This window comes from Canis aureus, chromosome 32 (genome assembly GCF_053574225.1).
Source record: "Canis aureus isolate CA01 chromosome 32, VMU_Caureus_v.1.0, whole genome shotgun sequence".
NCBI classification, from domain to species: domain Eukaryota; kingdom Metazoa; phylum Chordata; class Mammalia; order Carnivora; family Canidae; genus Canis; species Canis aureus.
The window spans coordinates 34,815,614-34,829,227 of record NC_135642.1 but is presented as its reverse complement, the minus strand read 5'-3'; the positions used below and the strand labels follow the sequence as shown (position 1 = coordinate 34,829,227).

Below are 13,614 nucleotides of genomic sequence, written 5' to 3'. Positions count from 1 at the left end.
AGAGAGAGTACATGGAAGATAAACATTTTTGATGCCCCACCTGTCTGTAAATGTCTTTATTCTCCCCCAATACTTGATTACTAATTTGGTTGGATGTAAAATTATGAAATCTTCTAGCTTCGAATGTTATTGTTGAGAATAACATCTGGTCTAATGCCATGTTAATTTCTGACCTTTAGTGCCTGATCTCTTTATCTCTTTGAAAGCCTTTAAGATCCTTGATGTTATAAAGTTTCATAAGGCTATGCCTTCTTTTCTTCATTGAGTTGAATACAAGCAGGCCCTTTTATTCTGTGGACTCATTCTCTTCAGATTCTAGGCAATTTTCCTGTATCCTGTTTCTTTCCTTTCCTCCATTTCTTGAGTTCTCTTCTTCTGAAGTATGTATTTTTTGGATATTGGCCTTCCTAACCTGATCCTCTTAACTTTCTTACATTTTTTCATCCTGTTTTTTGTTTCTCTTTTTCATCTGTACTTTCTGAGAGATTTCTTCGAGTTTATCTTCCAACATTTATAGTACACTTTTTACTTCTGTCATATTTATAATTTCCCTTTTTTTATAGCATCTTCTCATCATGGATATAGGCTTATTCATTTTAGTTATTTTGAGCGGTTTTTTCCTCCTGCATCATCTCTATTTCTTCTTACTCAAATGTTACTTTTAACATTTGTTTGTTTTATTCTCCTACACATTATTGTTTTTCCTTGTGTGATTCTTGTGGTATTTCAAAAATGACACACGAGAACTCATGAAGCTTTCATGGGAAGGTGAGGCTAGGAGCATCCTTAGGTATGAGATTGTTGATCATAGTGGAACTCAGCTATGTCTTAGAGTCCCTGTTTGATCACTGTATATAATTCTTTTCTTTAGGCTGCTTAGTTTCCCCAAGAGGTTATCTCCAGTCTTTAGGCCTGAGGAGTATAAACCTGATCGCCAGTATTCTCACAGCAGAGTGGGGGAAGTAACAGGTTTTCTCTTGTAACATGTAGGGTTTTTACTCACTTCATCTGTTTTTATTAACCTCCTTCATCTCCTGCAGCTATACCTGGTGTCCTCAAGTCTAGAGTCCCTCTGGTTCACACAGAAAAACCCAACCTAGTCCATGGCCATGGTGGGGAGAGGTAGTGGCCGAATTTACTGGGTGGGTCAAGGATCTGGGAGTCCTTAAATGTAGGTTTTTAACTAATTCTCCTGCTACTGCCCCATGCATACTCTCTTTACTTTAAGGTCATTGAGCACTTTTCCTTCCTGATCTTTCTGGGGCTCTACAGAGCAAAATAGCTAGATTTTTGGCTTTTCTCCTTTATCCCTTCCCCAATGCCAGATATGTGGCTTTCAGCTTTCACAGGTCACATCAATCTGCTTTGCAGCTTCTAAAATGTTTTGAATTCTAGCTGTGCTATTACCCTCTCTCCAGTTCATTTTGTCTTTGCTAGCTATTTTTTTTTTCAATCCTCTTCTCAGTTTGGTGAGATTTCAAGAGTAATCAAAGGTAAATTGTTGTGTTTGTCTTGTTTGACCAAGAAGTTTGTGTGATCTTTACTATTTTAATTTTTAATGATTATATATTTCATCCATTATCATACTTTATTCACTTACATGTTTTTTGAAACATGCAGAAAACGTCTTTCATGATGATAGGTTTTTTTTCATATTAGGTTATTTTCGAAGAATAAGAATAAGGTGGATATTTTAAATATCTTTTTTTATTAAGATTTTATTTATTTATTCATTAGAATACACAGAGAGGAGACAGAGAGAGAGGCAGAGACACAGGCAGAGGAAGAAGCAGGCTCCATGCAGGGAGCCTGACGTGGGACTCGATCCTGGGTCTCCAGGATCACGCCCTGGGCTGAAGGTGGTGCTAAACCGCTGAGTCAGCCAGGCTGCCCTGTTTAAATATATCTTGTTTTCTAAAAAAGACTTTACCAATTTTGAGTACCAGCAGGGTATGTGATTATCCAGTTTACTGTATCCTTGCTAATTTCACCATATAAAAGTTCTTTTTGACAGGCTAGAAAGATACCTTTTTTTTATACTGATTAATTTTTAACTGTCCTTCAACAGAATTGGAATAAGTGTGTATTCTAAAAGCAATATATTCTACTTGTTCGAATTTTTATGCTGAGAATTTATTACTTTTATAATTTTTGAAAAACCAATAAAACTAATACATATTATTTTTAATTGGAAAATAACAATGTAAGGGAGAACATAATTAATTGCAGTAATACCATTACCCCAAGGTAACATTTTGATATGAGTATACATGTGTGAGAGAGGAAAACACGAATATATATATGTGTGTGTATGTGTATATATATAGAATACATATTCACTCTCTTTTAAAAAATTAGAATCAAAATATATATAGTATAAATTTTCTTTATCATTGCTTTGTGAACATTTTTTCATGTCATTAATTATTTTGAAACATCTTTATTCTAGTTCAGTGTATAGATATACCATTACCATTCTTTAATCTTGGAGATTACACCATGTAATACTGTGAAATTATAACCAACAGTTTATGTAAAACACTCTGAATGTCCAGCTTTTTAAATAAGAATTAGAAAAATTTAAATGCTATCCCTGTCCTTTTTCGTATATTGTGCCCTAAATCCTTATCTTAAAGAGTTAATTTATTAATAATTCTTGTTCTCCCACTTATTTCTGACTGATAATATGATATTCTATCTAATGTAATAAAGTTCTGTGGGTTATAGTTTGTCATATGTATGACATCTTGATGGGTCTGCCCGTTTGTTTGATTTTAATTAATGTCAATGCTATGCTTTTTAGTTTATGAACTCCTTTTAGGCAGTTTAGACTCTGTTAAGTTTTTACTTTTTGTGAATATTACCTTGCCACAGGGAGTCTAGGGAAGATTGTATTATTAAAGTGTTTTCAATACTGATGTGACTGGAATTTTAACTCAAATGTGCTTCTACATAAACTGGAAGAACTTAGAGAAATATGTTGTATTTAGTATAAATTAGACCTAGAACTCAGTATTCTCAGCACATACACATACATGTGTTTGTGCATTTTTAAAATGTTACTTCTTAAGTATAAGCTCATGATTCAAAATGTAAAATAATATAAAGAGGTACACATTGGGAATTCTGAGTTCTATCTCGTCCTTGTCCATTCTATTCATCACCCCTTCCCCATACGGGAAATTACTTTTCATGATGTTCTTTATTTCCTTATGTGAATACAAGCGAAAAATGAGTTTGTTTTTGTTTTTCCCTCTTTCTTACTCAAAAGATAATATACTGTTTACAATGTTCTACTCCTTGTTATTTTGGAATTATCTTATTATTGGAAATCTTAATTATTTTGGAAATCTTTTTTCATGGTGCATGATGGTGCTCATTCTTTTTTTTCCCTATCAATAGCTCTTTAGTATCCAGTTATGTAAGGTTTATTTAACCATTTCCCATAGACAAACTCTTGGCTTACCAGTTTATTTTTTTAACCACAAGTTTTTTAAACTTTTTCAGGTGGATATGGACAAGAGTGGTGAAATGCGACTTATAGAACTGGATGAATCTTTCAAAAGTGAACATACTGTTTTTGTAACACCACCTGAGATACCCCATCTACCCAATGGTGAAGAACCCCCTTTACAGTACAGGTATTCAAGAGGCAGAATGTTTCAGATTGAAAGAGAGAAGCAATCCACCATCTGTGACGTAGCTTTCTAAGGACTGTGGTATTTTCAAAAATCCAAACTTTACAGATTCCTAATTTTTAGGTGGTAAGCAAGCTTATCCCACATCCATTATTAAGTTTTGAGGTATAAAAAGAAAAGAATTATAATTTTGCGTAACATAGACTTGGGAAACTTTATCTATATAAGTATGTATACTTGTAAGTTGTTTAAATTCAGTCAGTACCTCACCTCCCCAAAATGCAGCACTTTTATTACAGATTTTGATTTTTGTTTCTCACTTAAACCTAATTCCCTCACTTTCATCCCCTTTCCTATACACATTTTGATTTTGTAACCTTGGATTACAAAAAGATTAAATCTAATTTAGAATCAATATTTGTGGCCTTGATTTTGATGATATAATTTTTTAGGCTGTTAATTTTTCTGCAAGTTTTTATTTAAGTCATGGAAATCCAGAACTATTGGGAATTGATCAGTTAATTTAGGAAATTTGGTCAGATGTTGTGCTAAGGGCTTAGTATATAGACTTGAATGATATTTTTCCTGCTTTCAAGTCTAGTGGAAAAGAGAGAAAAGTTCTGAGCTTTATTGTTATGACAGAGGTAAAATAGGGATATGATAGAGGTAGATTTATTATACATCTATGTATCTATCTAGATATATATTATACACATACATTTGTTACCACTGGAGGTAATTTCCAGTATGCATTTATTTTAGATTACAAATATCTAAAATGACATTTCCTTTTAGGTTTTAAATGATTTCTTCAGTAATTCTTTCTTTAAAGATTTTAAAACCATTTCACATCTACCATTCATTAGGTCAGTTTATTTTCATTGGAAAAAGATTCAAGACACCCTCAATGATAACTCAGATTAAATTATCCCTTTTACAGATAAAAAAAAGTGATGTAATAGGTGGTGTTTGTGAATATTGATTAATTCATAGGCCCCTTAGTTCCTGCTCTTACTTTTCATCTACTGAAATGATGTTGCTCAGATCAATTTTTTAAATTCTGCCCTTTGTCAAAGGTGTTCAAAATCTCTCTCCTAATTTCTCTCTTTCTCGTTTGTTTTTCTTTCTAAACAAAATCTCATTTGTTTGATCTCTTTTGTACATTATACTTCTAAGACTTTTTTAGGAGCATGTTTCACTAAAATAGTTTTGTTTTTCTTTATATGGTTTGGTTTTTAACTTTTTTAAAATTTAAATTTTACTTTTAGATTTAATCCTCTAATAAAAACAATTTACTTAGCTTAGAGAGTTCCCATTTTTTAAAGAATTTAAGTCACTTTTTAAATTGAGACTAACAATATAATTTTGGTGTAATCATCCCATTATTGGAAACAACTTAAATGTGTTCAGTGAGCACAGTGGGTCCTCTTAGTAAGAGGCAACTCATATTCTTGCATTGTCTGTGTGAAACGATAGGGCATTAAGTTTCCATAAGACATTCAGAATGATCTTAGCACACCGTATACATACAATGAAATTTTTAAGGGACATAATTTTCTTGAACTTCTTTGCTATTTTATTCCTATTTTATTCCTACTTAATATTTATTTTTAAAATATTATTTAATATTTATTTTTTCACTGCTGAATTTCCCTATGGTAATATATACTAGATATAGTTTACCATCTTTTATTATAGCTGGATTTCTTTTTTTTTTTTTTTTTTTTTTTAAGATTTTATTTGCTTAGGCACCTGGGTGGCTCAGTGGTTGAGTATCTGCCTTTGGCTTGGATCATGATCCCGGGGTTGTGGGATCGAGTCCCACATCAGGCTCCCCACAGGGAGCCTGCTTCTCACTCTGCCTATGTCTCTGCCTCTCTCTGTCTCTCTCATGAATAAATAAATGAGATCTTTAAAAAAAAAAAAGAAAAAGGATTTTATTTGCTTATTAGAGAGAGAGAGAGCACGCATCAGTAGAGGGAAAGGGCAGAGAGAGAGGGAGAAGCAGACCCCACACTGAGCAGGGAGTCAATGTGGGGCTTCATCCTAGGCCCTGAGATCATGACTTGAGCCGAAAGAAGCAGTCACTTAACCAACTGAGCCACCCAGGCATCCCAGTAGCTGGCTTTCTTCTGTTAATTGAAACTATTGGTATGTCTTTAAGAAGATTAATAAAGTAGGCTCAGTTTGATGCTCAGGGGCTCCTTCTGTTCTTTTCAGCATGTCTTCTCCCTAGTTGCAGCTACCTTTTAAATTCCCAAAACATCCTGCTCTAGCAGCCCAATTAGGCCCACTACCTCATAGGGCCCACTCAATCTAATCTTTTCTTCTTCTCCATCCTCTTCAATTTTCTTCCTCATAAATGAGGGCCTGAACCTGCTTAGCTAACCTGATAAACCAATTCATGATAGTATGAGAGTTTGTCCTGGAATGTGCTAATATATTATTTGTATCTTTTGAAGAAGATGGTTCTCTAGTAATATCTTAACCTAAAGCAATGATCTTAATGGCTATCCTGTCTGAAAGAATATTGATTTGGGGGCCCTTTACCAGCTGTCATATTATCCAATATATTTACTATGTATTTACATGAATACTAACTTACAAAGTTTGCTTGATTTACTTTAGGGTTTGATGTCCAGTTCGGCAAAATTTAAATCTATTTCACTTTTCTACCTTGAAAATATACTTGAGTTTGTATTTGGCTATTACATTTCTAAATCTGATAGCAAGAAAGACAACATTAGCACGAATATTTACTGAGTATATATAATATTCTGATGGAGAAAGATAATTAGACTCTTAAGAAGTTATTGGTCAGAATTTTTTTAGATTGTGACCAGTATGATCATCTATGTGTGCTTGAGATTTTTTTTTCTTTTCAAAAACAGCTATAATGGATTTCCAGTTCTTAGAAACAATTTATTTGAGAGACCTGAAGGATTTCTACAAACACGAAAGAACAAATTGCCTTCAAAATCAAGTAGTCCTAGTAGCCCTTCTCCCATGTTCAGAAGAACAAAACAGGTGCTTTGACAATTTTGCATTCTTCGTGTAATCAAGTATTAGAACAAAAATAAATATGACACTCATACTCCCTTAATATATTTTAATACCCCATGTTTATGACTAGATTATTCTGCTCCTCAAAGCATCCCCAAAATAATTTAGAGTAATATGACTTCAAAAAATGAACTAGTTTTCTTATGTTAGCAATTTATCTTGCTTATTTTGTAATACAAATTCAAGCAGAGGCTTGAATATGTATTAATTATAGACAGATTTTGTTAGGGAAATACTCTAAAAGCATATGACTTGCACTTGTTCAGCTCTCAGTTAAATAAGGATTCTTAAGTGTATAAACTTATTAATGAAATCCTTGCATTTTTTTTCTAGGAAATTAAATCAGCCCATAAAATTGCCAAGAGGTACTCTTCCATTCCTCAGATGTGGTCTAGGTGTCTGCTGCGCCACTGCTATGGACTGTGGTTCATTTGTCTGCCAGCTTATGTGAAAGTGTGTCATTCAAAAGTCAGGGCACTGAAGACAGCATATGATGTGCTCAAAAAAATGCAGTCGAAAAAGATGGATCCACCTGATGAAGTAACAATTCTTTTCAAACATGCATTCTTTTATTCTAGATTTATGTTCATAGATATTTTGTTTCTGAACCCTTCTGAACTTTGTGTTTCAGGTGTGCTACCGCATTCTCATGCAGCTCTGTGGGCAGTACGATCAGCCCGTGCTTGCAGTTCGAGTGCTTTTTGAAATGCAGAAAGCTGGTATTGATCCCAATGCCATTACTTATGGTTATTATAATAAGGTAATTACTTGGATTTACCGGAGAAAGACTTCTATGATTAGATAACCTTAATTTAATTAGCAGAAATCATTGATTCAGGCTTCGGCATTGATTTCAGAGTATTAAAATATATTCTGTAAATCAAGTAAGTTTTTTTGTTCTGTTTTGTTGTGATACAATGTATTTAGATATTCTTTAGCTTGACTGTAAAGCCAATGTGCATTCACTTACACATATTATTCTACTAATTATTTTATTTTGTTGAATGAATAGGCTGTTTTGGAAAGCACCTGGCCCTCAAGAAGTCGTAGTGGCTATTTTCTTTGGACAAAAGTAAGAAACGTTGTTTTAGGAGTAGCACAGTTCAAAAGAGCTTTAAAGAAACAGGCACACTTATCACAAACAACTCTCTCAGGTAATTAAAGGTTCTAAAGGGATGTTTTTGTTTTACTTTGTAAAAAAATTAATCAACTAGTTATAATTTCAACTTCTAAAATTTTAAATAGTTTCAAAATATTTAATGATTCCTAGTTTTTATTACCATTAAGCAGATTCTAATATTATTTTCCCATTTAAAAAATACCTTAAGTCACTTTTTTTCTTTAACTGTTAAATTATCAACCTTTGGTGATCTTATTTTAGTATCTGTTAATAATTCGCTATAGTTATAGTTATTAGAGTTGTATTTTGCTAATTATGTGGCACATTCGTGTTCAGTGGTAGCGGATTACTAGCTTGAGCAAGAAATTAATGTGTATTTTTGGTATCTCTCTGAGTAGTAAAATACTGTCAAATTGTGTTCTTAAGCAGATGGCAGTGACCTGGATGCTGTTAGTCATGGCAGCATGGATAGTGGTCATGGGACACACACTGTGGAGCAGGCACCTTTTAATACGGGTTTAATCAAAGTATATGCTACTGATGATAGATCTAGTACAGGTTTGTGTGTGCTTATGTATACATTTATTATAGTACATTTTAAAAACAAGATTTGCTAGCCTGTTTTTTTTAGATTTTAATTTTCGATGATGTATTTAAGTTCACTGTCACATTTTAATTTTATACGTTAGGCACTTGGTTTGATAATGTGTTTAATAAGTATATGCTATTTTATTCATTCTTTATTTGGATAGAAATAAAAATCTAAGAGAGTTTTTTCAGGTATTTAGTCCATGGTAATCCAATTAACTCTGGATAGCACACAGATCTTTGTATCATGTCACTTTCTTATGATAAATTCTTCTTTGTAATTATGAAAATGTAATTAAAGTTTTTTTAAAGAAGAAACTTAAAGTCCTGATCATACATATCAACATCACCTTCCTGGTTTTAAAAGTGTATTATGTTTCATGTCTGATAGTATCATTGAGGGCAGCTGGGTGAACAGTGCATAGGAACTCTCTGTACTGTATTATTTTTGCAACTTCTTGTGAGTCTTAAGCTATATTAAAATTAAAAGGTATAATAAAAAAACTTGTAAATACATATAAGACTTGTAGCATTCTAGCACTGAAGATGCTATTAATTTCATTAAATTATCAGATATGTACCTAAGCTTTCTCCATGAATTAAAACTGTCACACTTAAATTTATTGAATAATTCTGTCCTTTTCATTAGCACATTAAAAAAAGATACATGACTTTTTAAAAAAATTATGTTTGAGAGAGAGAGCATGCCCCCAACTGGGGGGTAGTGTTTAGAGGGAAAGAGAGAAGCAGACTCCTAGCTTGAGCAGGGAGCCTGCCACAGGGCTCAACCCCAGGACCCTGAGATCATGACCTGAGCTGAAGGCAGACACTTATCTGACTAAGCCACCCTGGAATCCCATGAATTTTGAACAGAATATAAGAGCCACCTCTTAACAAATAGAAATGTTTAATTTAAAAATCCAGGAGGGTGCCTGGGTTGCTCAGTTGGTTGGGTGTCTGCCTTCAGCTCAGGTCATGATCCTGCAGGGATCCCGGAATCAAGCCCTGCATCAAGCACCTTGCTCAGTAGACAGTCTGTTTCTCCCTCTGCCTGCTGCTCCCCGTGCTTGTGTGTGTGCTCTCTCTCTCTATCATATAAATAAATAAAATCTTTTAAAATAATAATAGTAAATTTAAAAATCCAAGCATTAATAATGAAATATGAAGGCTTTTGTGTCTGCATATGGTGAAATTATTTTGGTTTGTCTCCTCTTTTGCCCACTTTTAAAAGTTAAGTATAAGCAAATTGTGTTGAAATGTAATTTTCATAGTTCTTCCTTGGCTCATTTTATTTTTTTGATCATGCAATGTGAATTTAATCTGAGTTATACTAGTCATCCTCAAGCATTCTCTCTTAAAAATGGAGAAATCAGGGTTTTTTAAGTCTCATTTTTATTTAAGTAATCCCTATACCCCATGTGGGGCTCAAACAACCCCAAGATCAAGAGTCACACACTCTTCCAACTGAGCCAACCAGGCACCCTTCTATCTTTTGTTTTTTGTTTTGTTTTTTTTTTATCTTTGTTTTATCTTTTGTTTTTAACTATGATCTTTTGAAAGTCTATTATAAAGCAGTGCAGAATCTAATAAAAGGATGAATTTCATCAAGATTATCTTCCTATTTTTAAATTTATATTTTCTATAGAAATAGAGCTGAAAAAAAGTCTGATGAGAAAAAATACAAACTTAAAATTATAACAGATGTTAAAGTAAATATCTAGTGATACTTAATACAGTTTCTTTACATAATTCTTTGTAATACCATAGTCTCCCTCATAAAATCATAACTGCTTTGTGTGTTATAAATCTGGAGACTTGAATTTGAAGCTAGAAGATTAGGTGATTTGCTTAAAATCATGTCTCTTAGGACAAAGAACTAGGATTTAAAATCTTATCTTTTGATGCTAACCTAGTGAAAATAATTTGCAGAAAATTATAGAAGGCCTCTTGAACAGAACAGTGTATTAGAAGTTTTCTTCTATCAATGCGTTTGCCTTTCTTGGCAGTAACACTAATTTTTTTCTCATTCCCATGTATTTGTACTCAAGAGCAATTCAATAATTATCCAATTGAATTTTCAGAAATAGTGTTTACCTACCAATAAATTTAAATAGACCCATTTTCTTTGGTAGAATCATTTAGACATTTGGCTCCAGCGATCTATGTGTGAATATTCTGTTATGAATTCCATGCAAATTTTTCTTCTGCTTTGCTTAGTTGGAACTCTGACTTTCACCTAGAAAGGTCATAGGCTTAAAGAATGTCTGGTTTGTATGTACCTTTAGGAGCCCAGACAATAGTGCGAATATACGTAGTCACTTTTGACTACAGTACGGAGCCAAAAAAAAAAAACTATTTTGAGATCATCTCTTTCTTGCATTAATAGAGATGGTCAAGGAGGGCTAACAAAATAATACTTTCAGTTGGACATTATCCAGAAAGTTTCTCATAAGTAAACCTGGACACTAATATGTTGCTCCTAATTTCAGTTATTCTCAATAAAGAAGTTTATGATATAAAAAAAAAAGAAGTTTATGATAAACAGCATAGGAGGTTTTTTCTCTTTTTTTCTTTTTTTCCTAGGTGGCCAGTCTGATCTTGGATATAATTCATTATCTAAGGATGAAGTTAGAAGAGGGGATATATCTACTGAGGAAATTCAAGAAGAAAAAGATAAGAAAGGAAGTGATTCTAGTTCCCGTAGGTATTATTTAAGTTGATATTGTATAAATTTGTGAACTTCTATTTCTTTTTCAAAAATGTATTTATTTTAGAGAGAGCATGAAGGGGAAGGGCAGGGCAGAGTGAGAGTCTTAACCATATTCCATTCTAAGCATGGAGCCCGGAGGGACGGCTTAATCTCACAACCCTTGAGATCACGACCTAAGCCAAAAACAAGAGTCAGACGCCCAAGCCCAATGGACTGCACCACCCAGGTGCTCCACTGAATTTCTTTATTTTTATTTTTTTTAATTTTTTTTATTTATTTATGATAGTCACAGAGAGAGAGAGAAAGAGGCAGAGACACAGGCAGAGGGAGAAGCAGGCTCCATGCACCGGGAGCCTGACGTGGGACTCGATCCGGGGTCTCCAGGATCGCGCCCTGGGCCAAAGGCAGGCGCTAAACCTCTGTGCCACCCAGGGATCCCCTGAATTTCTGTTAACAGAAAATACCAGTGGCTTTAAGTATAAAAGTACTAATTTTATTTTCTACTTTCCCATTGTAACTTCTCTTTCCTCCCATTATAGGCCCTCTTCACCACCTAATGTTCCAACACTCCAGTACTTTCTGTATAAAGTGTATAACCTAAGTGGCACAACACTCTCCAATCAATTACTACTCTTATAGTAGAAATATATATATTTCTTCAAACAGTGGCTTTTTTCTAAGATTTAACAGTATTTTTATTGAATGCTTTTATTAATGGTCTGTGACTTATCTCCTACACTCCACCTTGCCTACCTCCGTCAAAAGCAGTGTTTCACAACCAAAGAAGAAATATAAAATGTAGGTATGGACCTCACGCATGACCAGTACTTAGTAATTTGATAACACACCTTGAGGCCTCAAATAAGTGGAATCATTTACTCATGATCAACAAATAGATATAGAGGTGTTTGGTATTTTCTTATTACCTATTATCAGATAGAAATATTTAGAACTAAAAGCTACTTCTCTTTATGCCTTCTATAATAGCTAAAAAAATAAAAGCTAAATAGCTTCTATATAGCTTTTATCTTAACAATTTTGTTTTAATCTTTACAGTGTCAGAGAGTGAGAGTACAAAAGGAAGTGCTGACTGTCTTCCTAAACTCAATTATCAAAGTTCTTCCAGTATAGTTCGCCTCAGTGGTACAAATAACAATGGTGCTGATAAAATATCAGGAGAAAGCACAGGTGAGTTGAATAATAAACCTCTTTTATGTGCAGAATATCTTGTATCTGTATTTCTAGTGAATTTTTAAAGTCTTTATTTTCCAGAATTATTTTTTTGTATATTTGTGTAGCCTCTCATTGTATAGCTTAGTAGCTTGAATTCTATATTTTATGATATACTCTATTCAAGCTTTTGTTATAACAAAGGATAAAGACAAACCTACAAGCCACATACTGTCTCTTGAGTTTGGACTATTGGGACTTCCTGGAAGGGGCAAATGGGAGCAGGTGAGATAATCCATCTGAGGGTATCTTACACCCTTAATTTTTAAATGAAGCATATAGTTCTTTAATCTTCATTATTGTTCCTGTTTTTTCAGAGGTAAAAGGACAGTCCTCAAGATAGTTTAGATAGTAGCACCTAATATTTTTTCTTTTCATACTGTTTTTTGGGGCACCTGGGAGGCTCAGTTGGGGCACCTGGGAGGCTCAGTGGGCATCTGGCTTTTGATTTCAGCTCAAGTCATAATTTCAGGGTGCAACAGGCTCCTCACTCAGTGGAGAGTCTGCTTGAGATTCTCTATCTCCCTTTCCCACTGCCCCTCCCCCTGTTGTGCTTTCTCTAAAATAAAATCTTTTTTTTAAAGTGCTTTTTATATATTTTATGTTTATTAATACAGCAATGCTTATATTCATGAGGGGTATTAGCACTATTTTAATGAGAAAACCAAGCCATAATCTGGCTGTTGGCAGATCATGTAAGTTATCAACTAGTTAATGGAAAAGTCAGTTTAGGATTTGAGATAATACTTGATCTCACAAATTTTTCATCAAATCATTTTGGGGGGGGTTAAATAGACATAACATTCAAAGTTTTTAGTGTTACTAGCCTGCCTATATAATATTTTATGTTGGTATTGGCTCAATTCTATATCATGTGTAATCTAAACAAATCTTGAAGGATTGCGCTGTCAAGGCTGTTTATAAATGGCCTTGCTACAATGATATTTGTTATTCTGCAGCATAATTAGATAGGCCTCCAGCTCAGAGGTAGGCAAACTATGGCCCGTGGGCCACAATGGGCCTGCAGCCTGTGCTTGTACAGGCCCACGAGCCAAGAATGGTTTTTACATTTTTAAGTGATTGGAAAAAATTAGAAGAGGAATAGTATTTTGTGACACATGAAAATTACAATGAAAGACAAACTTCAGTATTCACAAAGATTTATTGGAGTACAACTACACTCATTCATTTACATTCTGTCTGGCTGCTTTTGCAGTCTATCAGCAGGGCTAACTAGTTGCCACAAAGACCGTGTGGCCTACAAA

At 33.8% G+C, this 13,614-nt stretch overlaps 1 protein-coding gene across 7 annotated transcripts in view; it reads left to right on the top strand.

Moving 5' to 3' along the window:
• The window catches only part of DENND4A (DENN domain containing 4A), a 139,425-nt gene that overhangs the window by 96,811 nt on the left and 29,000 nt on the right, over window positions 1-13,614 (top strand). For 3 of the 7 annotated variants that reach the window (XM_077881536.1, XM_077881535.1, XM_077881539.1), the window contains exons 15-22: window positions 3,508-3,641; window positions 6,530-6,665; window positions 7,035-7,241; window positions 7,333-7,461; window positions 7,714-7,855; window positions 8,248-8,379; window positions 10,993-11,109; window positions 12,176-12,307. In XM_077881536.1, coding sequence (XP_077737662.1) covers window positions 3,508-3,641; window positions 6,530-6,665; window positions 7,035-7,241; window positions 7,333-7,461; window positions 7,714-7,855; window positions 8,248-8,379; window positions 10,993-11,109; window positions 12,176-12,307 — 1,129 coding nt within the window. The remainder of the gene's footprint in view (window positions 1-3,507; window positions 3,642-6,529; window positions 6,666-7,034; window positions 7,242-7,332; window positions 7,462-7,713; window positions 7,856-8,247; window positions 8,380-10,992; window positions 11,110-12,175; window positions 12,308-13,614) is intronic. The other 4 variants (XM_077881538.1, XM_077881540.1, XM_077881541.1 and 1 more) reach the window with 2 other exon arrangements.